Below are 25,980 nucleotides of genomic sequence, written 5' to 3'. Positions count from 1 at the left end.
GGCTGGTTACTAAATCCGCTTTAAATACCACTTGTTCTAAATATTCTTCTTCCACAGTATTAATTTTTGGCTGAATATACATTCAGTTCTAAAATACTGCACTATACTAAAATATATAATAACTGTATTAAATGTCATACAGTATGTTAATTAGAAAGAATGAAAAGCATTGCCAAATATATTGTATGGCAAAAAACTGTCTGTTTCACTGCAATAAAAAAGGGTGCAACTGAGAGAATAATATTCAAGAATAAGAAGATCATATAACGCTATAATGTGGTGACACCATTATAAGAAATCATCTCTTTTTTTTAAATGAGATATTTTGTTCCCCAATAGAAACTGCATTTTTTAATTCAAGTAATATGATGTGAAACAGGAAAAGTATACTCCCTTTTACTGCGCTCATGTTAAGGGCAATGCTGGCAGTTTGATAGGTAAAGATGTGCATCAAGGTCAAACAAGGTTACCGTTACAGTTGAACACAAATTTGCCTACATTGGTATAATTAACCCCATAAATGACAGGTCCTACAGGAATGAACTAAAATAAGATATCGACACACCACATGGTAGAGGGACAAAATATTTTTTGTAAATGTATACATTTTAAAAGTAATACTCTTTCAGTTTAAAAGATCCTTATGATATAACTGAATTCAAAGCTTAAATACAACTATTATCTTAGGATCAGGATTATCCAGGAACCACCCTGCCTGATTGGTAAACAGACATCAGTGTTCAAGCTGTGAACATTACCATTCAACATATCCCCTTGTCATGATTTATCACACAAACATCATACAGCGCTTATTTCAAATATAGTTTATTAGTAAGTGAAAAACCACCAAGTCCAAGGGTGTTTAAAAATAAGAGGCTTTTTACTGGTATAGAAAAAATGTTATTGTTATTACCACAGCTTAAACACAAGTCCATTTTTTTTTTTTCAGCAAACAATCTTTGGTATGTATCTCATGTCGAAGGATGACCAATCATGATTGAGAAAAAAACCCAAAATACTATACAGTGACGGTAATGCTCTGAAATGGGGAATTCTTCGTAAATGTCTTTTGGTCTTCTACAGTTCGCTGTGTGGAATATCTTTACAAAAACCTATAAAAACAAGAAAAACAAACAGCTCAAATCATAAAAACACAACATATCATACATAGTCATAGCTACATTAACAGTATTCAGTATGCTACTAACCTACTTCAACAGAGAATTGAAAAAGATAACTATTTGATAAGGTAATATAGGATCAAAGGACATTTTGCGAACTGCAATTTCCAGGTCAAGTACAATTGGCAGGCAAAAGTTTTCTGCTTTATAATGAAGAACGATGACAGCAAAAGCAGAATTATAAATATTAAAATTAATTTACTCTAAAAGAAAATGCCATCTAATTTAAGGAAATGCCATCTAATTTCCTTCCCAAGAGATCCAAGATATTTTTTATAAAGCACTAATAAATGAGTTCTCTCCAGTCCAAAGCTTTACTTTAATATGTGACATGGCATAAGTAATGGTGCTCAGCAGATTGCTTGCAACATATATTTGGATTAGACCTGTAGATATAAAAGACCTGTTCTGATCAATGAGAAATAATACCCAATATTAGCCTCCACATTCGCTTCTTTCATCAAGCTGTGCAGCAGGTCCACTGATCAGGATAGATTATAATTTTTATCTGGTCCACCATACATAATAATAGGCATTTGTGTATCTTGTTCTGTTCCTCACATTGTAAGACCACACCTTCCATTAGAATGAATGTTCCTGTACTGTTAACACGGTACAACTCACTCATCTGTACTACACTGCGGTAAGGAGTATAAATAAAGATTTGCTTTTCCAAGCAATTGGCCTATTAAGCTACCCTCTGTTTTTTTTAATTAGTTTTGAAAGAGCAATTTAGTTATGTTAGTTACTTTACATACATTTTGCACGTATACTCATTTTATGTAGCTCAACCTTTGGCGACTAAAGAATTAATTTTCAAGATATCATCATGGACCAATCACAACATCGGTTTAGGTTAAAGTCTTCTTTTGAATAGAAAAAAAAAAACACTTGTGCCTGTAAGCAGCAAACTGCAATGTTCTAAAACATAAGTAAAGAATTAAATTTGCAAATATTTCATTAAGCGTAAAGAAAACATGTTGAATATTTACATTCTCTGCATCTCAATATGTGCAAAATGATATTATATTAAAATAAAAGACAGCTAATGTAATGTTAATCTGGTGTCCCCAACCAGCTTGAGGTTAGTAAAACAAGTAAATACTCTACAATATTTTGTAACTTTTTAAAATATCCAGCAAGCAGTAGAAACCTACTGCAGTTTAGACAACGTGCAACCACAAGACTCACCATGGTCCTAAACAGGCATGTAAGGACTTGTAGTTCAACAACATCTGGAAGGCCTGAGGTTGCTTGAGAACCTGGATGCAAAGAGTACACTACACCTATGATGGCATGGGGAATTCTACAGTACTGTGTCATTATTTTCAATAAAAAGTATTTCTGGTTTGTACTTGAAAATATGCAAGTATAAATAGCTGGTATGTCCTTTTGGAAGCAAAACCTTTGCCTATTCAATAAAATTTTATCAAATAGAAAAATATTTTAAACCTTAAGAGAGTAGGTCAAGACATTTAATCAAAATTATGTGTTATGATTTTCCAGAACACACAAAAATAATAAAACTAATATTTTAATGCATTTGGGAACCAATCATGAATAAAATGGCTATAGGGCAAGCTTGCAATATATTTTTGTACAGTTTAATTAGAACAAGCTATATGATAATAATAAAAACAAAAATGCAATATGAAACTCGCATACTTATTCGGTTTAAATGAATTTTAAAGGAAATGTATTTGTGTCAAGTCCACTTTTGATCCACGTACTGTACGCTGCTCAATATGGACTAGTGTTCGTTTTTGCCTTTTGTCTTTTATTTAACACCAATCACCTAAAAGCAGCATAAAAATATTTTTTTTTTCGGTGTAAACAACTACATTTGGAGAAGTCGTCATATGTCTCGGCCGAAATACAAAAAATATTCCTGGACTGGTATACAAAGCAATAATACTAAAACACAATCTTTTAGTTAAACTAAATTAAAAACAACAACCTGGTAATCAATAAACAATCCTTAAAATAACAAGCTAAACAGAAAACAAGGAATATGTTAAGATAAAGAGAAATGGCTATTGCGTAAATCAAGCTCAGGCTTCTTGGCCTACACTATGTCGGCATAAAAATTAAATAATTCAATAAAGAATAAAGCTTTGCGGTTAGAGATTCTCAGACTTTTTAAAACACACCTAAAAATTAGACAAATATTGAATAAACCTTGATATCTTACTTGGAGAAAAAGATTGTAAATGGTAAACATCGATTAACACGCATCACTTTTTTTAAAAACCTCTGAATATGCTTTGTGCTTCTGTGATGTGCTATTCAAAAACAAGCATTTGAAAATCTGCGAGTTTACCTGCATGGTTCCATAGATACAATACTGTATAGAAAAATGTCAAAACTGCTATCAACTTCATTTACAACTTGGGCTGCATGAGAGGAGATCTATAAGCACATACTGTTAGGATTAAATATTTATTTAAAACCTCAGGGTTTTTTCTTTTACATACCAAGATCTCAAGCCTTCATTTTAAGATGTCATTGGTTCTAAAATCAATATTTTATCTTGGATACATAATGCATTTTCCCCCCTAAAACAGTCTGGCTCTATGTGGTGAAGCAAACTACACTGCCTGACTGCTGAACAATATAAAAGTGTGCTTGTTATTCATTACAAAAAAGACCAAATTGTCTAGAGTGCAATGCGTTCTGTTATTTTTCAGGCCATTAATATTTTAAGCCATGCCACTTATTTAAAATGTGAATCACCTTCACTGAAAGGACCAAGGGCTGATATGGCTGGCATCTATTCCACGTTAAAGTAGCCAAAAAAAGGCAAATGGTGGAAGTTCTTCACGTCGGCATCAAATATTTGCTGGAATGCAATTGCAATTATTTTATACTTTTTATTAAACTATAAAGATAAAAATAGTCCACACTATAGGTAACCAGTAGATAGATGTCTAAAAGTGCACAAAAATCGCTACGGAACAAATGTACAGTTTACTTTTTCAGATGAACAAGCAAAAAAAAAATAAAAACGTAAATAGATGAGGCCTACAATTTGGAAGGTTTCACAATAAGTGAAAAAGCAGTTTTGACAATGAATTGCGATGCCATTTCAAACAAAAGAAGAAATACATGCATGCTATAAAGATTAAGACCATGCTATAGTTACTAAATGTTACGATTGTAAACAAGTATTACAATTTTAAGGATTTCTGCGAAGGGGAGGGATTTAGTTCTGATGCGACACATAGATGGCCCAACCTCTAGAACTAACAGAGCTGGCATAGTAGTGAAAAATATGCAGCAGTATTGGCGATATCATAAACAGTACCTGCTATCTCAGTGCACAGCTTGTAAGCGAAATTGGAAGCCTCCTGGGTAACAAGTGAAAGTATTTCTTCATCATTCTCCTCTACCACACGTTCACACTGCAAGAAATGAAAAACCATGTGTAGACAATACAAAATTTACAGCAATCACTAGATTACATTAATCAGATATTATTGTATTTTACAAGGTCCAATATTTTTTTTTTTTATAGATAGAAATACCAAAATAATTAATGAATATACACGAGTATAAATACAATTGAGAATTACTGAAATTTAACAAAAGATATAAAGTATGAAAAAAACATCCAATCACTCCAACTTTATATCTGACAGAGAGATGCGACAACTTAGTAAATAAAGTTTCATTTTTTTTTAACAACTGCAAAGTTGTTAAAATAAATAAAATATTAATTTTTGTAAGAACCCCTGCAAAAAAATTAATCAAATTAATATTTAAATAGATTTTGGAAATAATATTTTAACATTTCAAATATTATTAAATAACTTACATTTGACAATGAATATTAAAAAAATAGTGGCTGCTAAATAGAAGTCGAAACAAAATGCTTCATAATAGAAAAGGCCAAATGCTGGCATAAAAAAAAATGTAAAAAAAAAATGGCAAAATAATATATCTCAAACAGTTTTAAATACAGATACACTGAAGAAAAGCACTCGTAAATTTCAACACACTTATTAAAATGTCCTATAGATTTTGATAAAGATATATTTTTGTACATACACACATACATACACCATATATATATATATATATAAAACAATAAAAAAGCACCACACTGAACAACTTACGGCATACTTTAAAGGACTGCCATCTCCAGGATTGAATTGGAAATTGTTGAAGTCTAGTAAAGGAAGATCTTCGTTACCTCTTGGTGCAAACCTTTTGAATGACTTTTCCTTAGTTTTAGGGTCATAATATAGGCTATAGTCATCCATTTTTTCACATATGCTTTCCAAAACTTCTGTTAGGTATACTTCGGATTTCACTAAGGCAACCTAGAAAAAAAAAGTCAGAATTGTACTTCATAAAATCAAACAACACTTGCAAACATTATATCAAGAAAAAAAATGTACAGCCTTTAAAATTGCAATAATTGTCATTATAATATTTAAAAGATAAAGAGTTACATAGTTTCCATACTTCTTCTATGAATAAGAGTTGTAAAAAGCCCACTGCTTAGAATAGTTGTTGTTCGCCATCTCCAATGCAGCTGTTTTAATGCTTCCCAGGGGCTTTGTGTAGAAAATAATAGCTTACAAAATGTAACTTCTCCCAGGTTCTACTGTTTCAGCTTTATTTCATAACAGCTGGTCCATGTCTTTGTCTCATTCGCTTTCCTCCTGAATTAAGCAAGAATTCAAGAAGCTTTTACACACTACCTACATACTTAGTGAGTGCCTCAACAGCAAATACTCAAAGGGTCAAAGAGCACCCAGTATTCTTGGTAACCGGCACAAAAAGCCCACTCCCCAGTCTAGACAGGTCAAGGTGCAAGATGGTCCTATCTCTGTTGCTTCTTCCGGATTGGGGGTGTGAAGTGAAGCCAAGTGCACAGTAAACAATACTGATGCATCTTTGGGCCTTTCGGAGGCTTTCTCTCCACCCTCTGCTGATCAAAGTAGGAAGTTTTCATGACAACCACAGTCAAAGGGGTCGAATCACAAATGAACTAGATTTCTGCAATGTTGATATATCCAGTCTCTATTGTCTCCTTTCAGACACAGTATGAACCCTTCCGGTCTCAATGACTACATTATAGAGGCACTTTCACATGTGTGCTTCATTTACACAAAGGGTTTCCTTGCTTCACCACCATCTGGACACAAATCAAATAAATACAGGCTGGAGAATTAAAATTTGTGGCTAGCTTTTATTGTTTCATTCATGCTCCATTTAAAATTCAGCCTTCTGGATGTGACATTTGTTTCTGAGCTTAGTAAAAAAAAAAAAAGACAAAGGAAACTATATTGTTTGTAAGGCACATTGCATTGAATTCACAACTGGATTTTTTTTATTGCAGAAAAAGAATTCAAAGCTGTGACAAATCTAATATCGCTGGCATTTGCAAAAAGATATACAGTATATATAATATAAAAACTATTTCACTACTTTATGCCAGACTGTATTGTGTAGAGACACATTTTTTGGGGTTACAGGACACCTATAAAACTTTCAATATGTTGGCAAATGCCAGACTGCAAGGCTGACACAATCTACATTTTTTTTTCTTTGTAGGCTTAGTGGTGCACATTTTAGGATTTCATGAACCTGGCAAATAAAAAGGCCGGTGCGATGACCCAGCCACACATGAAACTAGCATCAATACAAGAATACATTTAAAGCAGAAATGAGCTGGGGCAATTTTGATGTGTGTCATTATCATTTTCAAGTTGCGCTATTTATCTACACAATTTAACATAGCTGAAAAAAAGGCATTTTTTACACCTAAATGTAATGCTCAGACAGCTGACGAAACTTAAATCCATTGAAAAGCATATGCAGACGGGGCCTGTCTGAGCTCTGCTGGCACCCATTGCAGAGGCTAAAACTGGCACCACCCACAGCTGCTTCAGTCATCTGAGAATGCGGCATTGTTACTGTGAGTGACAGCAACAGCACACAAACCTTTGCTTCCAAACTCATATCACAATATACAAATTAAAGAACATTGCCCACTGCAAGTTAGGTCACACTGCCCAAGGCCGACCACACAGACAGCAGAACTTAGGTGAGTTCTGTCATAACTTTGATGTTCATTTATGGCATATGGTCTTTCAAAAACGAAGGCAAACAGACCCTCCGAAAATTCCCCTTTCTTCTAAATTGAACTTCTACAGTTTAATGCCTGTTGGGTGATCTTCCCTATGATGCTGTAAAGGGAGGCACTTTATTTTCTCTGCTTTTTACCTTGAGGCACGAAAAATTAAAGATAACATTTTTGAAGCCGTAAGATCTTTTGCTACATAAATGTATATCTCCTGCAGACCATGGATATGATGGTTTGTGCTAGGTGAAAGGTATACTTTAAGGTACCCACTTCATTTAACAGTGGTTTGTTAGGAAATTACCAGGCAATAATAGAGAAGAACGAAAACATGAGCAGTTATCAACACATATTTTAGGATTCATCCATGAATGAAGACATATTAGCTGTGTCATCTGGGGTTATCTCTGGGGTGCAATGTAAAGCTGATAGAAAATATCCAACCTGGTGAGTAAATCCAAGTGTCCTGAGTCCATCAGATGTGACTGTTTACAACTTACACTATTGTTAACATGTGAAAACTGCCATACCAAACTTAGCTTTACTATGTGTATATGCTGCATCTGAGCTTATGCTAACTTGTCTTAAAGTGTATGTAAACCCCAACAATTAACTTTTCTTATTTGCTACCTGTTTGTCTGTTAAATATATAATTGAAAGTGTTTTGTTATATAAGAACAGAAAAAAAGTATTGATCCTGCCAGGAATCTAGGAAGCTTGTATCATCTTGTAACGAGGTGTCAATGCTGCCTCTGCTGTACTGACATTCCAAGCAGTGTAAATAGTCTTATACAGTTCAGTTCTGTGGACTAAAGAATACTTGTTCCCCAATATTAGGAAGATAAGGAAAGGGGAAGGTGTTCTGTAGTCCAAATCAGGAGTGAGCAGCCTACAGTACTCCTACGTAGATACAGTGAGTAAGCATTGTCAGCCTTAAATAAATGTGTTCCTGGCAGGGTCACCAAGTGAAAATAAAGAAAAGAAGTCTAAAAAATAAATCCTAATGCAGCTACCATATCTAATAGCTGGTAAGGTGCTATAGATAACAATAGAAACTTACCAGCTATTAGATGTGGTGGCTGCATTAGGATTTTTTTTTTAGGCTTTTGCTCTTCTTAAGAAAGGCAGGCTGTGTCTCGCCAAAACATTGACATTGATTAAACCACGTTGGAAAATTCCTCCTGCTTTAAGTCCCATTGAGTGCACCTACCTGCCATATATATATATATATATATATATATATATACTTCAAACCGTTAGTTACCCCAACACTTCATATTCCTGATATGTGCCTGCTGTACCATGTACTTGTAGGAGAAAGTATCCTGTTCTCTTTGTATTGCTTCCTTTGCATGAAATCCCTGGTGCTCCTGCCAGTCCCTCTGCTTTTCTATTAAAAACTGACCACACTAAGCAGGAGAGCTCACTGTGGTCCATTCTCTAGCTGTGGTGGGAACTCAGCCTCCTCTCCTCCAATGATCAGACATACCCTCGCTGCACAGCCATGCACTGGGAAGCTCAGTGTTCTGCTGCTTCTCCTTCCCCAGCTCCAGTAGCTGAGAATAGAGGGAACGTGATCAATTATAAAAAAGGGAAAAAGAGTATTTATAATGTTTTTTTTTATCTATACAAAAATGTTTTGCCTGTCATTTATATTTTAAGCTATATGGGTTGTTTTACAAGGTGATCACTTTAATTTAAAAAAAAAAAAAAAAAAAGACGACAATTTTTATAGAATCCCTTTGTCATCTAAATTGAAGTGGAACTCCAAGAAAACACCTGAAATGTTTTATCTGCTAATTCATTTATTTTACCAATTAAATGCCAGGCGCTTTTACCCCCTTCCTGCCCAGGCCAATTTTCAGCGCCGTCACATTTTGATCAACAATTGTGCAGTCATGCAACACATTTTTTTTTTCACATAAATAGAGCTTTCTTTTAGTGGTATTTAATCACCACTGGGTTTTTTATTTTTTGGTAAAAAAAAAAAAAAAAAAAAAAAAAAAAAACATTTTGAAAAATAAAAACTTTGTTTCTGTTAGAACATTTTTCAAATAAATAATCTTTCTTCATAAATTTAGTTCAAAATGTATTCTGCTACATTTCTTTGGTGAAAATAACCCATATCAGTGTATATTATTTAGTCTGTAGGAAAATATAGAGTCCACAAACTATGGTATGTATCTGAAAACTGATCAATCCTTATGTACTGGTGGCCTATCTCATTTCTTGAGGCCAGAAAATGCCAGGACAGTACAGATATCCCCCTAATCCCCTGGAAAGTAGACAGTTTAAGGTATTTAGTAAGAGGCATGGCGAGTCTTTTGAAGTTGTAAGTTTTTGTCACAATTATTTGGAAAATGAAAAAAAAAATTGTTCACAATATTTTTGTTTTACATACTCCAGCGCAGTACAGCGTCGTCATATAACTGGCGTGGCAGTGATTAGGGACTCGGACTTGTGACAATATGTAAAAAAAATACATTCATAAATACATTTTTTCAATTTTTTTTCTTTCTTATTACATTTTTTAAGATTTTTTTTTAACACACTGTGACCAGAGCAATACAATGTTACAATAGTACCAGTGAATTTCATTGGTATAAGCAACCATTTTTACTGAATGAAACTGGTTCATTCAGTGTCTTTTGTTGTGATTAGCTGTAATTGGCCAAAGCTAAATCACATGCTACAGATGGGCTGTGATTGGCCCTGTCTGTGCCATGCAATCACTGTGACCAACCACAGCTAGCAACACAAATGTAAATTGTAGATGGCATGAAAGGAAGCCATCCATTGTTCACAATTGTCATGTGATCTGTTGTGATTGGTCACAGCGATCACATGGAACTGGCAGCATGCCGGTACAGAAATCAGTCATCGGCTGTGTCCAGTGGACACAGCCAGTGACAGATTGCGCTACTGCGCAGCCCCGCGAGAGGCGCATTCTGGGAGGACATCATATGACATCCTCCCAGAACTACAGTGATCCAGCCCGGCCGTCATTGTACTATAGGCCAGGCAGGAAGGTTTTACAGGCTATGTTTGCCTAAAAAAAAAAAAAAACGAATAAATCCAAATAGTTTTGCAGGAAAAAAATGTGTGCATTTATTTTTTTTTTTCATAGGAGCCTGCAAAGCATTGAACCCGTGGTTAGTGGAACGCTGGTGCAATGTCAGGCTACTACAGACAATTCCTACTTCTGTACAAGCTTTCAGTTAGAAAGCTGGAGGAACAATCAATGGACTACGAGTGCAGAAAATACCATTCTTGTCCTTGTGCTGTTGATCTCTGTGAATAAATGACACAGATGTGCTGGTGGAGCCCAGCACAGCCGCGTCGATTTTAAACGTGCAAGTGGCTGTGGGGAAGAAGAATCCTCTATGCCAGGGGTCTTCAAACTATGGCCCTCCAGTTCTTTAGGAACTACATTTCCCATCATGCCTAGTCATGTCTGTGAGTGTCAGAGTTTTACAATGCCTCATGGGATGTGTAGTCTCGCAACAGCTGGAGGGTCGTAGTTTGAGGATCCATGCTCTATGCTGTCACGGGGGTAGCAGGTGCCTAGGAACATGTTACATCTTTATTATGGGTGTAACATGCAACATGTTCCTAAAGGTGACATCACTATTAGCATAGTCTCAGGCCTTCATTACAGTGAAGCAGTAGAGTCTGGTCGAAGCCACACCTTGAAGTCTGCTGATCAGAAAAAAAAAACATAAAAAAAACCCCATGGACGTGTAGTCATTATTGCGCTCTTTCATCCTACATGCATGTTTACAATGTTTGTCTGACACGCACTGTGCTCTGCTCAAAGCACGATTGGCTCCTGAAGCTTCCCCTTGTCTTCCAGTCCTATCACACAAAGGATTACACTCAGTAAAGGGTGTGGGGGGAAGGATGATCCCAGGAATGAGTGTCCTTCATATACCATTGTGAAAAATGTGGTTATAGACATACATGGTACATAGAAGTACCATGTTATCACAAGGTCTATATTAGATGGCAACCCTTCTAATATAGACCTTGTGATAACATGGTACTTCTACGAAAAGGTGGTCGAGGTCATACAAAACCCTTGATAAAAATCGCACCTCTGTTACATTACCCCTGTAATAAAAAGTCACCTATTTTACATTGCCCATCTTCTGAAGTGGACCCACTTATATGGAAGCCCTGAAAATCCTGCACTAATTCTGACTGTGAGCACTTCTATCTGAATATATTTTTTCTTGTTCTTATCAGCAAAACAGAGACAAGATTTTAGCCATAGACAGTTATTTTGATTTTGTGTGTGTATTCTTTTTAATATCAGTTAAATATGAAAGACTGCACATGAATATGAAAAGTGTATTTTTTCTATGTAAATGTATGCCAGGCTTTTCTAAAAAAAAAAAAAAATTAAAAAATAAACTGTTTACAGAGCTCTATAGGGAAAGCTCAAACACACACACATAGCTGAATGAGTCAAAGGACTTATTCAGCCCAAAGATTACTCAAATTCTTTCCTTCTACCACTAAGGAAAGAAAATCGGTCAATTCCCCCATCAACACATTCAGTGTTAAAGGGGGAATGCCCCCTGCAGCGCTAATGTATCCACTTGCCGAATGCTGACAGTAATTCTACTGTGGCAGTGCGGCTCCACTGGGTCCAGCGACATAGACCTACATCGCTGGACTCCTAGTGGTCTCGGCGGCTCGCTCCCGCTGTGTTTAGACAAAGCAGGAGTAGGGCCAGAGGAGGAGAGGCGGCGATTGCCGCCTCTCTTCCCCGATCATTGGGGAAAGTGTGAGAAGACCCGCCTACTTATGTAAAAAAAGCAGGCGGATATTCTCAGTGACAGATAGGGAGAGATCACAGGATTCAGCATAGCTGAACCTGCGATCTCTGTGTGTGTCACAGAACCCCCCCCCCCCCACACGTCAGTAAGCATGAGGCATACATTTAACCCTTTGATCACCCACAGGGTTAACCCCTTCCCTGCCAGTGTCATTATTACAGTAACTGTGCATATTTATAGCACTGATTACTGTTGTAATGTCACTGGTTCCCCCAAAAATGTCAAAAATTTCAGTTAGGGGTCTGATCTGTCCGCTTTAATGTCGCAGTCCCGCAAAAAAAAAAAAAAAAACGCAGATCGCTGCCATTACTAGTAAAAAAAAAAAAAAACACAATAAAAATGACAAATCTTTCCCGTAGATAGTATACACGATAATTTCTGCGCAAACCAATCAAAATACGCTTTTTGCGATTTTTTTTACCAAAAATATGTCGCAGAAAACAAATTTTGATTTTTTAATTTTTTTTGGGAATGTTATATAGCAGAATGTGAAAAATATTGTTCTTTCAAAATTGTTGCTTTTTTTGTTTATAGCGCAAAAATTAAAAATCGCACAGGTGATCAAATACCTCCAAAAGAAAGCTCTACTTGTGGGAAAAGAAGGACGTCAATTTTATTTGGGTAGAGCGTCGCATGACCGTGCAATTGTCCATTAAGGTAACGCAGTGCCGAATCGCAAAATAGGGCCTGGTCAGGAAGGGGATCAAATCTTGCGGTCTTAAAGTGGGTATTCTGCCAGCGGGGGGCACACAGAGCCTTCTCGGCCAGCAGAATACAATGATTACTGCTAGTGGCTATAGATGCTGGCAGTAATCACATGAAGGAAAATCCGACAGGCTGGTTTTACCCAAGTTGATCAATGGATTCATTTGGGTACAATCAGCCTGCCCGTACACGGATCGGAATTTGGCCGGTCCCTGCTGAACTGTGATCCATGTATGGCTGGATTTACTCATCTTCCCTCAAATCCTGTTCTATAAGTCTTAGTAGGAGTTTCCATTTCGTGTGACAGTCAGTAAAGCTGGCCATTGATGGATCGAATCTTGGCCAGTTCAGCAGGGACCGGACGAAATTCGATTCATCTATGGGTTGTACCCAAGTCGATAATTTTGTTCTGCCAGCTGGAAAGAACACAATAGCACTGCAGGAATGATTGTCCACCCATGGTGGAGGGAAAGAAATCAAATCATCTATGGTTTGCCTTACAGAGGAGTAACTGATATGCTCTTGCTTTGGAAAGCCCATAATTCTCTTTTTACCACTTCTGAAAACCTAGAGCAGCTTAAGAATCGACTTCATCCAACACTTGTAAGTGTGTTAGATGCCCACTGCCCTGCTGAGCTCTGTGGTTCGATCTGCTATAGCCCTACATCACAATTGTGTGCTTTAGTAAAGGTATGCCCGGAGCTATGAAGGAACAAAGTAAGCATAGGCCATACATGACAGGGTGGAAGGGGAACCAGACGGCAGGGGTTCATTATTTTAAAGTTCTGTGGAAATATATGATGCTTACCTGATTGGTTGAACAGATGAGGTGACTAGGAGGAGCATATGTGGAAAGTTAGTGGGGAGGAGTGGTGTAGATTCACTTGCAGATCAGAAGTCGTCAAATGAAAATCCCTCCTTTCCACCCTAGCTGTTCATGTTGTATTTGTTTTTATGGTTACTTTGATGGTTTGGGGTCTAAATCTAGTGATCTTGGGAAAACGGTGGTAACCGATATTAGGTATGGTGTCCTTTAGTTGGTATGGTTTAATGTATAGTGACCAGGTAGTGGTAAGATCAATGGGTGTCTGATGTCAGGTAGTCCCTGAGGTGGTGTTTGGTGGCTGGGACAACTGGTGCCACAGACACAAAGGGGGATTTACTAAAACTAGAGAGTGCAAAATCTGGTGCAGCTCTACAAAGCAACCAATCAGCTTCCAGGTTTTATTGTCAAAGCTTAACTGAACAAGCTAAAGTTAGAAGCTGATTGGCTACCATGCACAGCTGCACCAGATTCCGAGTGCTCTAGTTTTAGTTTTAGTAAATCCCCTTCAACGTTTTTAGTTATATGATACTGTAAAGGACCTGCAACGAATTTTAATTGGACTATTATGTTATGTTTTGTTATTTAAAAGCTTATGTTTAATAAAAAAAGATTTAGCCATTTTAACTCCACTTCTGGAGCGGTGTTTTTCTTTCCAGGGATAATAGGGAGGTGGAGTTGGGGGAGGTTTACTTGGGTGTCAGGTACTTGGACGAGCTCTGATCTACCCTGGTCATGTAGGGGCTGCTGGAAAGAACTAGCGAGTGTAGAGGAGGCTTCCAAAACTAAGTTAAGGGTGGATGCAGAAGATACTTTAGCGATTGTAGTTCTTCACCAGTGAAAATTGGAGGTAACATCCTTCCTTTATTGCAGGATTCTTAAAAAAAAAAAAAATCATGACAATAACAGTTGACTTTAGGTTTTTTTTTACATTCTGCAGCTATTTAAAAAAGCAGGTAGATGCTGCAATTATCTTTTGAAGTGGGATCCTTCAAAATCTGACCAAACACTTCCATTTTAGCATTCCTTGTATCAGAGGTACTGATTGTCTGACTCTGTCTGGAAGCCAATCAATGGCTCTGTCTCACAGTGGCAGAAGGGAGATGCAGAAGTGAAAAGGAAGATAGCAGCTTTGGTGTTTTTTAAATAGTAGCAGCATAAGACTTTAGGTAACTTTTTGAACTAAAGTGGAAGATAAAACTATTCTTAAACACTTCCTTTCCTTCCTCCTCCTACCCTTAAAAATACAGGCTAAAAATTTAGGTCAGCGTAAATACCTTTTTTAAGTTATGTCCCGTAATCCAGAATCTCTGGCTTCTCTGTCAGAGATCAGCCGCCACTGCAGGGGAGAGGAGGGAGCTCTGATGATGGATGGTCCATAGTAGCTGGTAGGTGACATCACAGCTCCAGGACTTCAAAGCCATTGATGAATGCACAAGGGAGATGGATCACAGACCAGACAGGACTGAATAAAGGTATTTACAGTGATATTATTTATGCAGGATCAGTAGAAGGGAGCAAATTTAGGAACAGTTATATAGTTAGCCTTTACTACCACACAAAAGGTTGGCTTCAAGCATAAAAGGTTCCGTGTCTATAGACTCCAGAGCAAAAAATATAGTTGTGTATGTTAAAAAAAACAAAAAAACAATGGTATTGCACAGAGCAGCCGCATTCCTCCTCTTTTGGGGTCCTCTATTGGCGCTGTCCATTCCTCCTCTTCTGCTGGGCTGTGTGCATCTATTGACACACAGTGTAACTTGGCTCAATCCCCCTCTCCCTGTGCACAGGATTAGACTGACAGCAGCAGGAGCCAACGGCTCACAATGTTTTTAGCAAAGTCTGGGAATACAGGAACAAAAGGACAGAGGGTCTGTTGGCGGGGACATCGCTGGATTGAGAGTGGTGTCAGGTAGGTGTTGGGGGGGGGGGCGCACATTTTTTACCCTAATGCAAGGAATACACTGGGGTAAAAAACTTTTAATGTTAGAACCACTTTGACGGGGCTTGACTTATTTTTCTGAGGGTATAAAAGATAGGATGCTTGTCTCTGTGTACATACATAATATAAATACGGAGATAATCTGGCAAACCTCAGTGCCAACTATTACCAGAATCTTTTTGTTTTTGTAAATGTACTGTATGTGTGAATGTGATAACCCAATGGAAAAAAATATGAAAATACAGCTGTATCTTTTTATTTAAAAAAAAAAAAAAAAAAATCAGTATAGGTTCACCCCTTTATAAGGTATACCCAAAGGCTGACCATTAAATGTAGTACATTCTCCCACTATACAGCCTGGCTTTCAACTACGCTTGGCAGTGTTTACTATCAATTTTCTTCCTGATGCCTGTGCTCCAGTGTGCAAGTGAGACCACATGCTCTATGGAGATGAATAGGACAGCCAAACTTCCATAATTATACCTCTAAGTAGCTTAGCCTGTAATTTGTATTCCAGTAGTAGTCATTCAGCAAATGGGGCTGACTGCACTTTCTGAGGTACAGATAACCAGTAAATTATGCACTTGATTAGTAAGCATGAAAGCTAATTATTCATAAAACAGACTTGTCAGGTAACAATGGACAATGCCTCATTCAGTGCCAGGGCAAGGTCTTCTGGCATCCCCTTCTGCCATAGTTCTACCTCACGTTCCCCTGCCCCACCACAAAATGAGACAAATGGAATTGCACATCCACACATACAGTTGCTGGTCCTGCCCAGGTTACAGAAGTGACAGCCACTGCCCACCAGTACAGGCATTGACACCTTTTGGTCCAAGGGCAATGAAAGACAGTTAGATGCTGCCACACTGTTAAACCCAGTTTGATTTAGTAATAATCAGCATGTTACCACAGATAATTACTATAACCAATCTCTGTTCTTTCATTTGGGCACTAAAGTAATTTATACCTTATCAAAAGTGCACATTTTATTCAGTGATATTTCTCTTTTATACTAGGAGTTATGTTTCTAGTACAAAGCCCTTTTAAATACACTATATGACCAAAATGATTGGGACGCCTGCCTTTACTCGCACATGAACTTTAATGGAATCCCAGTCTTAGTCTGTAGAGTTCAATATGGAGTTGGCTCACCCTTTGCAGCTATAACAGTTTCAACTCTTCTGGGAAGGCTGTCCACAAGGTTTAGGAGTGTGTCTATGGGAATGTTTGATCAATCTTCAATAAGCGCATTTGTGAGGTCAGGCACTGATGTAGACAAGAAGGACTGGCTCGCAGTTTTCCGTCTATTTCATCCCAAAGGTGTTCTATTGGGTTGAGGTCGGGCCAGTCAAGTTCCTCCACCCCAAACTCACTCATCCATGTTTTCATGAACCTTGTTTTGTGCACTGATGCGCAGTCATGTTGAAACAGGAAGGCTTAACCCCAAACTGTTCCCTCAAAGTTGGGAGCATGAAATTGTCCAACATGTCTTGGTATGCTGATGCCTTAAGAGTTCCCTTCACTGGACCTAAGGGGCCAAGCCCAACCCGTGAAAAACAACCTCACACCATAATCCCCTTCCCACCAAATTATTTGGACCAGTACACAAAGCCACAAAGCTAGGTCCATAAAGACATGGATGAGCAAGTTTGGGGTAGACAACTTAGTCCTGTGCAGTGCAGGAGATGGTTGGGCAAACTTGAGGTAAAAAAGGATCATTCAGAGACAATCAGGATTGTGTGTTGGAAAAGTTAAAAGAGAAGTAGGCCAAATTTATTTTGGCTATACTTCTCCAATAGATCATAGGAGTTCAGTTCATTCTGCATTCCTGTGACCCATTTTAAGCCAACAGCAGGCTAAAGCCTGCTGTCGCCTGATTATTTTCAGCCAGTCCAGGCCGTGAAAAGATACACCCAGATTCTTGGACCAGACCAGCAGCTGGCTCAACCTCTCAGCTGCATCACTGAGAGAATGTGCCAGCTGTTCCCTCCCAAACCCGGCACTCCAGTGAGCGCTGAAGGGGCAGAGCAGAGAGTCGGTGACGGACAATCACTGCTCTCTGCTCAGAGCAGAGGGGAGAACTGAGCAATAAGCAGTGTTTGATCACTCTCAAAGGCAGAGGGGGACAGATGCTGCATCCGATCGATACTGCATCCATCTAGGTGAGTATAAGGTTTGTTTTTGTTTTTTTTTGTTAAAAAATAGAAACATAGTTTTCTTTTAATCCTACAGGAAACTATAGTGTAGCTAATAGACTTCAGTTCATATTTTGATTAATACTAATTGCTTTAATGCCCGTTGTAGATTTACTTAAGGTAGAAAAACAAATCAAAAAGTGGGTGTTAAATGTTTAGTATGAGTTTATGTAAGTGAAGTCTTTTTTTTAGCCATTTGACCTCCAGAAGATTTACCCCCCCTCATGACCAGGCCATTTTTTGTGATACGGCACTGCGTTATTTTAACTGACAATTGCGCGGTCATGCAACGCTGTACTCAAAAAAATCTTTACGTCATTTGTTTCCCACAAATAGAGCTTTCTTTTGGTGGTATTTGATCACCACTGAGTTTTTAAATTTTTACGCTTTAACCACTTGCCGACCGCCGCAAGTACATATACTGCGGCGGTCAGCCCCTCCTGGGCAAGGTGACGTACCGGTACGTCACTCACCCGCGAGCTAATAGGGGGCGAGCGCGCACCGCCGGAGGCGCGCTCCCGCTCGTTCACAGGGATCCCCGCGCGAGTGACCGGCGGCTCCGATGTCCGCCGGTCACTCACGATCTCCCACTGGTGAGGGAGAAAGGCAGGCGGCTGATGTAAACAAAGCCGCCTGTCATTCTCCCTGATGTAACTGCAGAGATCATACGATCCTGCTATGTAGGATCGTATGTCTCTGTGGTTACATCAAAAGCCACGCCCCTTGACAGTTAGAAGCACGCTCCTAGGGACACACTTAACCCCTTGATCACTAAGTCAACCTCTTCCCTGCCATTGTCATTTTTACAGTAACAGTGCATATGTATAACACTGGTTACTGTGGTAATATCACTGGTACCCCTAAAAGTGTCAAAAATGTTAGTCAGGGGTCCGATCGCATTACTAGTTAAAAAAAATAAAAATGACATAAATCTTTCCCTTAGTTAATAAACGCAATAACTTTTGTGCAAACCAATCAAAATACGCTTATTGTGATTTTTTTTACCAAAAATATGGCCTAAAATGTTAAAAAATTTAGATTTTTACATTTTTTTGGGGGAATTTCATATAAAAAAATGTGAAAAATATTATTTTTTCAAAATTGACGCTATTTTTTTGTTTATAGCGCAAAAAATAAAAATTGCACAGGTAATCAAATACCACCAAAAGAAAGCCCTGTTTGTGGGAAAAAAAGGACGTCAATTTCATTTGGGTACAGCGTCGCACGACCGCAAAATTGTCTGTTAAAGTCACGCATTGCCGAATCGCAAAATAGGCCCTGGTCTTTGAGCAGCCAAATCCTCCGGGGCTTAAGTCGTTAAACAAAAAAAACCCAACAATTTTGAAAAGAAAAAATAATTTTTACTTTCTGCTCTAAAACATTTTAAAAATCAAATCTCTTTAAAAATTTAGGCTAATATCTATTCTGCTACGTTTTTGCTAAAACACAAAATCCCAATAAACGTATATTGATTGGTCCACGTGAACGTTATAGCGTCTACAAACTATGGTATATACACTGCTCAAAAAATGAAAGGAATATAGCATCAAGTCATCAAACTCCTGAGCTATTGATCTGGTCGGTTAAGTAGCAGAGGGGGATGTTAAACAGTTTCAGCTGCTTTGGTGTTAATGAAAGTAACAACAGGGGCACTAGATGGGCAACAATGAGATGACCTCTAAAACAGAATGGTTTTACAGGTGGAGGCAACTGAAATTTTCTTTCCCTACTCATCTTTTCGGACTGTTTTTTTACTAGTTTTGCATTTGGCTAGGGTCAGTGTCACTACTGGTAGCATGAGGCTATAGCAGGACCGGTATTTGCTCCAGGAGGAGCAGTGCCACAGCCCTACAAAATGACCTCAAGCAGGCCACTGGTGTGAATGTCTCTGACTAAACAATCAGAAACAGAGCTCATGAGGGTGGCCTGAGGGCCTAACATTCTCTAGTGGGCCATGTGCTCACTGCCTGACCCCGTGGGGCTTGATTGGCATTAGCGATTGAACACCAGAATTGTGCTTTAAACAGATGAGAGCAGGTTCACCCTAAGCACATGTGACAGATGTGAAAGGGTCTGGAGAAGCCGTGGAGAACATTATGCTGCCTGTGACATTGTTCAGTATGACCAGTTTGGAGGTGGGTCAGTGATAGTCTGGAGAGGCAAATCCATGGAGGGACGCACAGACCTCTACAGTTTAAACAATGGTACCCTGATTGCCATTAAGTATTGGGATACAATCTTTGGACCCATTGTCAGACCCTACACTGGTGCAGTGGGTCTTGGGTTCCTCCTGGTGCAAGACAATGCCCGGCCTCATGTGACGAGAGTATGCAGCCAGTTCCTGAAGGAATTGATACCATTGAATGGCCCTTATGCTCGCCTGACCTAAATCCAATAGAACACCTCTGGGAGATTATGTTTTGGTCCATCTGACACCACCAGGTTGCACTTCAGTCTGTTTAGGAGCTCAGTGATGCCCTGGTCCAGATCTGGGGGGACCCCAGGACACCATCTATCATCCCATTAGGAACATGCCATGATGTTGTCAGTCATGAATACAAGCACGTGCAGGCCATACATACAGTACCATTTTGAGTTGCTGCAATGAAATTCAGCCCAATCCATTCAGTATAGATATCCAGCATGATATTTTTCCCCATTGAGATCTGATGTGTTTTCAAGGTGTTCCTTTAATTTTTTTGAGCAGTGTATTTATGGAATTTATATTTATTTTATTTTTTTATACTAGTAATGGCAGCAATCAGCAAGGATGAATAAAGGGTTAACTGTGTACCTAGCCAGTGTTTTTGTGACGTGTGCGCTACTTTTACTAGGGGAAGAGATGGATTTTATTCACTGCTTTGTAGAGACACAAAATCCATTCCTTCCCCCGTCAGAACCGAGATCTGTCTTGTTTACATAGGTTTATCTCTGTTCTGTGTTTTTAACTGACGATTGGTGGGTGCTCGCGGACATCCAATGCTCGGCACCCGCAGATCGGCTTCTGCTGTGATTAATTACAGCAGAAGTGGCCCGCGTGCGACCCCTGCAGGCGGAAGTACAGAATCACGTATACATAAGTGATCCTGCACAGGAGGGCTGCCCTGTAGCAGTAAATCTGCTATAGGGCAATCCAGAACTGGTCAAAGTGTAGATTTAAAAAACAAAGGATACATTCAATAAAAACAGACCATCCCTAAATGAAACAAATTCCCTGGCAGAAGGTTTTCACAACAGGATTTAGGTAGCGGGTGCATTAATCACTGGCAGACAATCCTAAATCAGTGTAAATCAGGTAAAACTAGCAGATTCTTAAAAGCCTTTGTTTTTGATTGGGTGGTATGGGTTATAAAACACCACAATTTTTTGTGCTACTTTGAATTTGAAAGTCCGGTTTGGTTGAGAAATACAGTATATCACTACCCTCCATCTCAAATGGAAAGCGCTATTGCAGATTATTACCTGCTTCTGTTTTAGGTTTATTGAGCTGGGCCATACTAAACAATCTAAGTCAAGTTTTTTTCCTAAGCTGGGAAAAGACTCTAATCCCATGGCCAGTCTTGGCACACCGTAAGATATGCTGTCTTCTACCAAATGCACTACATGCCTAAAGAAAAAGTGAAGGATGAATGTAAATTGGCCTCAAGTTCTGCACAGACATAAAAGAAAAGCAATAAGCCAATTACAGAATCAGTGGGTGAGAATTTTGGGAAAGTCTGCCTGCAAATTGAGTACCGTTTCTACGTTGCAAGCAAGATAAAACTTTTTTTTTTTTCATGAAAACATGGCTGTTGTAGTCTGGAAAAGTCTTCTAAATAAAACGAATTCATAAAAAGTGAAAAATATAGGTTACATGTTTTGAAAAGGCTGTTTACTTCTAAATAAGGCCAACAATAAATAATAAAAAAACAAGATGTCAAGGACAAATCCCCTGCATAATACTGAAAGCCTTAGAGGACCTGGCATGCCATTGCAGATTATACCCCATGTCACAGATTTTCTAGAAAATACCAAAAATATAAATAAATAAAAAACATAAACTTCCAAAATTTCATCAGCTCAGGAAGAGGCGGTATTGATTTTAAAATACTATGAGATTACACAGCCTTAAAATAAATTTTCTAATCACATATGAATAATGGAAAAACTCCATTATTGCTCTTTTTTATAAAATATGGCTTCTCATTGATCACTTCTGGACCGGAAGTTTTTACCCCTTTAATGACCAGGCCACTTTTTGCGATAAGGCAATGCGTTACTTTAACTGGCAATTGCGTGGTCGTGCGAAGCTGTACCCGAATAAAATTGATGTCCTTTTTTCCCCCACAAACAGAGCTTTCTTTTATTTGTATTTGATCACCTGTGCAGTTTTTATTTTTTGCGATATAAACAAAAAAATAGGGACATATCTGAAAAGAAAAAACGATTTTTTTGCTTTCTGCTATAAAACACAGCCAATATAAAAAAATAAAAAATAAAAATTTTAAAACATTTTTGGCCAATATGTATTCTGCTACATATTTCTGGTAAAAATAAAACCCCAATAAGTGTATTTGATTGGTTTGCACAAAAGTTTTGTGTCTAAAAACCAGGGGATAGATTTATGGCATTTGTATTTTTTACTATTTGCTAGTAATGGCGGCGATCAGCGATTTTTAGTGGCACTGCGACATTGCGGCGGACAGATCGGACACCTGACACTTTTGAGGGAACCAGTAACATTACTACAGTAATCAGTGCTAAAAATATGCACTGTTATTGCACTAATGCCACTGGCAGGGAAGGGGTTAACACCAGGGGCGATCAAAAGGTTAAATGTGTCCCTAGGGGATGCTTTCTAACTGTGTGGGGGATGGATTTACTAGATGAACATAGAGATCTGTGTTCCTAAATAAGAGGAACACCCCTCTGGCCAATCAGCGTTCACGCCCCCACTGGCTATTGCACGAAATGACGTACAGGTATGTAGTTTTGTTCAATAGAGCTGACCTGCCCCAGTATATGTACTGCTGGTGGTCAGCAAGTGGTTAAAAATGGGTGTTGCAGCACCTAATTATACATGAATCTACACTTACAGTCTTCTTATAGTGCCCCTTCAACTGTCGTTGTTCTGCCTGTTAGGTAAGCCTAATGCAACTTCCTGTGATGGTGCAGCAATAATGCTGCACTGCTTCTATATTCAGAGCAAAGTTGCTACTCTCATGTAGGCTGTGCCTGCTTGCAGTACAGTAGAATTAAATAATGCTTGCTGTATATGAATTCAAGGGGCACGGCTATCAGCATTGGTAATGCTAATTCACAAGCCTGCAGCTATTAATATAATCCACACTTGGCCATAACTAGTCCTGCCCACTGCTATGGCTTGACACTGGATTGACAGCACTACCTGTGATGGTGAAACTCTCCCAATATTAGCTGCAGTGTCTGGAAGGGTGTGTGTGTGACACACAAATGAGGGAGTATTTGGTTCAGTCAGAGAAGATCATTTTTTGGGTTAATATGATGCTTGTGCATCACATGGGTAACTGAGGCTTGGTACCTAGACCTTCATACAGAAGAATTTAAATGTACTTTAAAAATAATGACACAGATTTACTTTGTAGATTAAAGGACATAGCAAAAATAGAATATGTTTTTCCCCAAAGCGTAAGGCTTGGTTCACACTAGTGACTTGTGAGACTTAATGTCGCAGGACATTAAAAATGGCATGCATCTCTATGAGAGCCGTTCCATTTGACACTACTGAAGTTACTGCAACTTCAGAAAAGGGTGAGAGTATGTGTAAAATTCTTATCAAAGTTACTTTAAAGTCGGACTCCAAAGTTGCAATGAAAATCATACAACTTTGGAGTTGACTGGTGTGAACTGAGCCTGAACTGATTTTGTAAGAGCTAGAATTTGTGGGACTGATATATGGAAAAGTGTGCTATCAGAAGCATTTCCTGCGGTCCAAAGCAACAAATCTGCATCCACTTGTCAACAGTAGAAGTTTACAAAGCTTTTTCACTAATACGGCTACAATGACCTCTTGGTTGTAAGAAAGTTTTTGTTTGCATACTTCTTATGTACCGGTCCATATTTGATTCAACAGCATCATCCGAGAACACAAAGGGATATTCTAACAATCTTTTTTTATCTACATTAACCGCCTGCCGACCACTCACAGTAAATATACTGCAAGCGGTGGCAGGTACATGTACGTGGCTGGCCTTCTCTTGGGTATAGGGAATGCATGCACACGCCCCCTGCTGACCTGTGCTGTGGATGGACACAGCACAAGTTTGGCAGCAGAATCCAGCCAATGATTTTAGCTGAAACTTGCTCATTGGCTGTGTCACACAGAGTTCTGTGTTTTTCTATTGGTTGAGCCAGATGGTCTTGTGTCTTTTTTCAACCAGACTAACTATGTAACAAAAACACAGAACTCTGTATGAAAAGCAGGGAGAAAAAACTGCCAGATCAGAAAGTAAAAGCAGCACACATTACACATTGTTAGGCACAGAGTTAACCCCTTCCCATTCAGTGACAGTGTACAGTATTATCACTGTATTAGTGTCACTAGTGACGTGTCAGTTAAGCCCCGTATACACGTACCGATTGTCGGCCGTAAATATTCGGCCGATTGTAGGCTTGTTAGTACGATGCTTCTGACAGTGCACTTTTGGCTGAAAAGAATCTGTCGTGCAAGCATTAAAATTTTTGTTGGCCAACACCAGAACGGCCGATTGTTCGCCAGTCAGTACAGAATTCAGCCGACAATCAGCAGATTTGCAAGACTGGGCATGCTCAGAGAAGAAAAAACACAGGGAAAGTTAACCATCACATGACATCACTTCTGCAGTTGGCGGACAAAATTCTTGTGCAGTCTTTTGCACTTTTCAGCGGACAGGACAGCCCTGGACAAAAGACGGCCGATCGGTCGGCCGACGATCGGTACGTGTGTACGAGGCATTAGTGACCCTCTCAGCCAGTGTCTTTTAGCCCCAGATTGCCTGCCACTCTATCACATTCCCACTATAAGTCGCTGATCAATGCCATTAGTATAGCGTCTATGGCTGTGTAAATTCCAGCATATATACCATAGTTTGTAGATACTAAAACTTTCGCACAAACCAATTAATATAAACTTGTTGTTTTTTTTTTTTTTTTTTTTTTACCAGACATGAAGCATAATACATTTTGGACTAAATGTATAAAGACATTTGATTTTTTTTTATTTTTTTATTGGACATGTCTTATAACAGAAAGTAGAAAGTATTGGTTATTTTTTTTTTTTAATTTTCAGTCTTTTTTTAATTTATATAATAAAAAATAAAAAAAACCCAGTGTAGCTGTGTGTGAAAAAATTATATAAATTTCATTTGCATACAGTGTCGCATGATGGCGCAATTGCCAGCAATAGCAGTGATGAATAGCAAATAGTCATAACAGGGGGTAGAACCTTTGGAGGTCAAGAGGTTACATTTTTTTTCCTTTTTTTTTTCAGCAGACCCAAAATTCTGCCAATGTTAAATATTGCATACTGTTTGATTCTTACCGGGAAACAAATAGATGCTAACCGTTGACAACAAGTACAATCCTTTGAAGAAAATAAAATGGCTTTACATAACTATTTGTTACATGAAAAAAAAAAAAAACAATTTAAAAGGCCACATAAGCACTTCAAAATGCTTTTGGTTTTAGTGGATGTTCTAATAGCATTTTAGAGCATGGTAACCTTTGATCAGTCAGAGAACCATTGAGGTTACAAATACTACTGACCAGGACACTTCCTACAGAATGAACTGAATCCCTTTTGTGTGCTTTTCTCTTTTTTTTTTTTTTTTGCTGCTGCTTAATATACTAGTTTTCTTTTAACATGCTTAATATCGCTGTTTAAAAAAAATGAAACTTAAAAAAATAACATATTAGGATATCATTAATTATATTGCTAAAAAACATTAAATAAGTGCATTGTACTGAAAATGAAGAATATACATTTAAAAAGCCATTTAAAAAGCCATAAATTATTATAATTTAAATATATAAATGAAAAAAGACAGAAAAAAAAAGAGAGAAAAAAAATATATTAAATTTTTATGTATAGGAGTTGTAAAATACATGTTGAAAACTACAAATCATAAAATGTTTATTATACTAGATTACACATTTTAGCACTTCTATGCTTCAAAAATGCATATGAAAGCATCACCTTGAGAT

At 38.2% G+C, this 25,980-nt stretch overlaps 1 protein-coding gene across 2 annotated transcripts in view; it reads right to left on the bottom strand.

Moving 5' to 3' along the window:
- Positions 1-809: 809 nt before the first annotated feature.
- CNPY1 (canopy FGF signaling regulator 1) overlaps positions 810-25,980 on the bottom strand; it is a 232,511-nt gene continuing 207,340 nt past the window's right edge. For both annotated transcript variants that reach the window (XM_082259195.1, XM_082259194.1), the window contains exons 4-6: positions 5,297-5,503; positions 4,486-4,582; positions 810-1,112 (exon numbers count right to left, since the gene is read on the bottom strand). In XM_082259195.1, the coding sequence (XP_082115321.1) occupies positions 1,078-1,112; positions 4,486-4,582; positions 5,297-5,503 (339 nt within the window). In that variant the 3' untranslated portion in view covers positions 810-1,077. The remainder of the gene's footprint in view (positions 1,113-4,485; positions 4,583-5,296; positions 5,504-25,980) is intronic.

The sequence above is a fragment of the Pelophylax lessonae genome, assembly GCF_965119305.1.
Source record: "Pelophylax lessonae genome assembly, chromosome: 5".
NCBI classification, from domain to species: Eukaryota; Metazoa; Chordata; class Amphibia; order Anura; family Ranidae; genus Pelophylax; species Pelophylax lessonae.
Note: the sequence above shows the minus strand (reverse complement) of the source record. Positions and strands in the feature narration are given on the sequence as shown.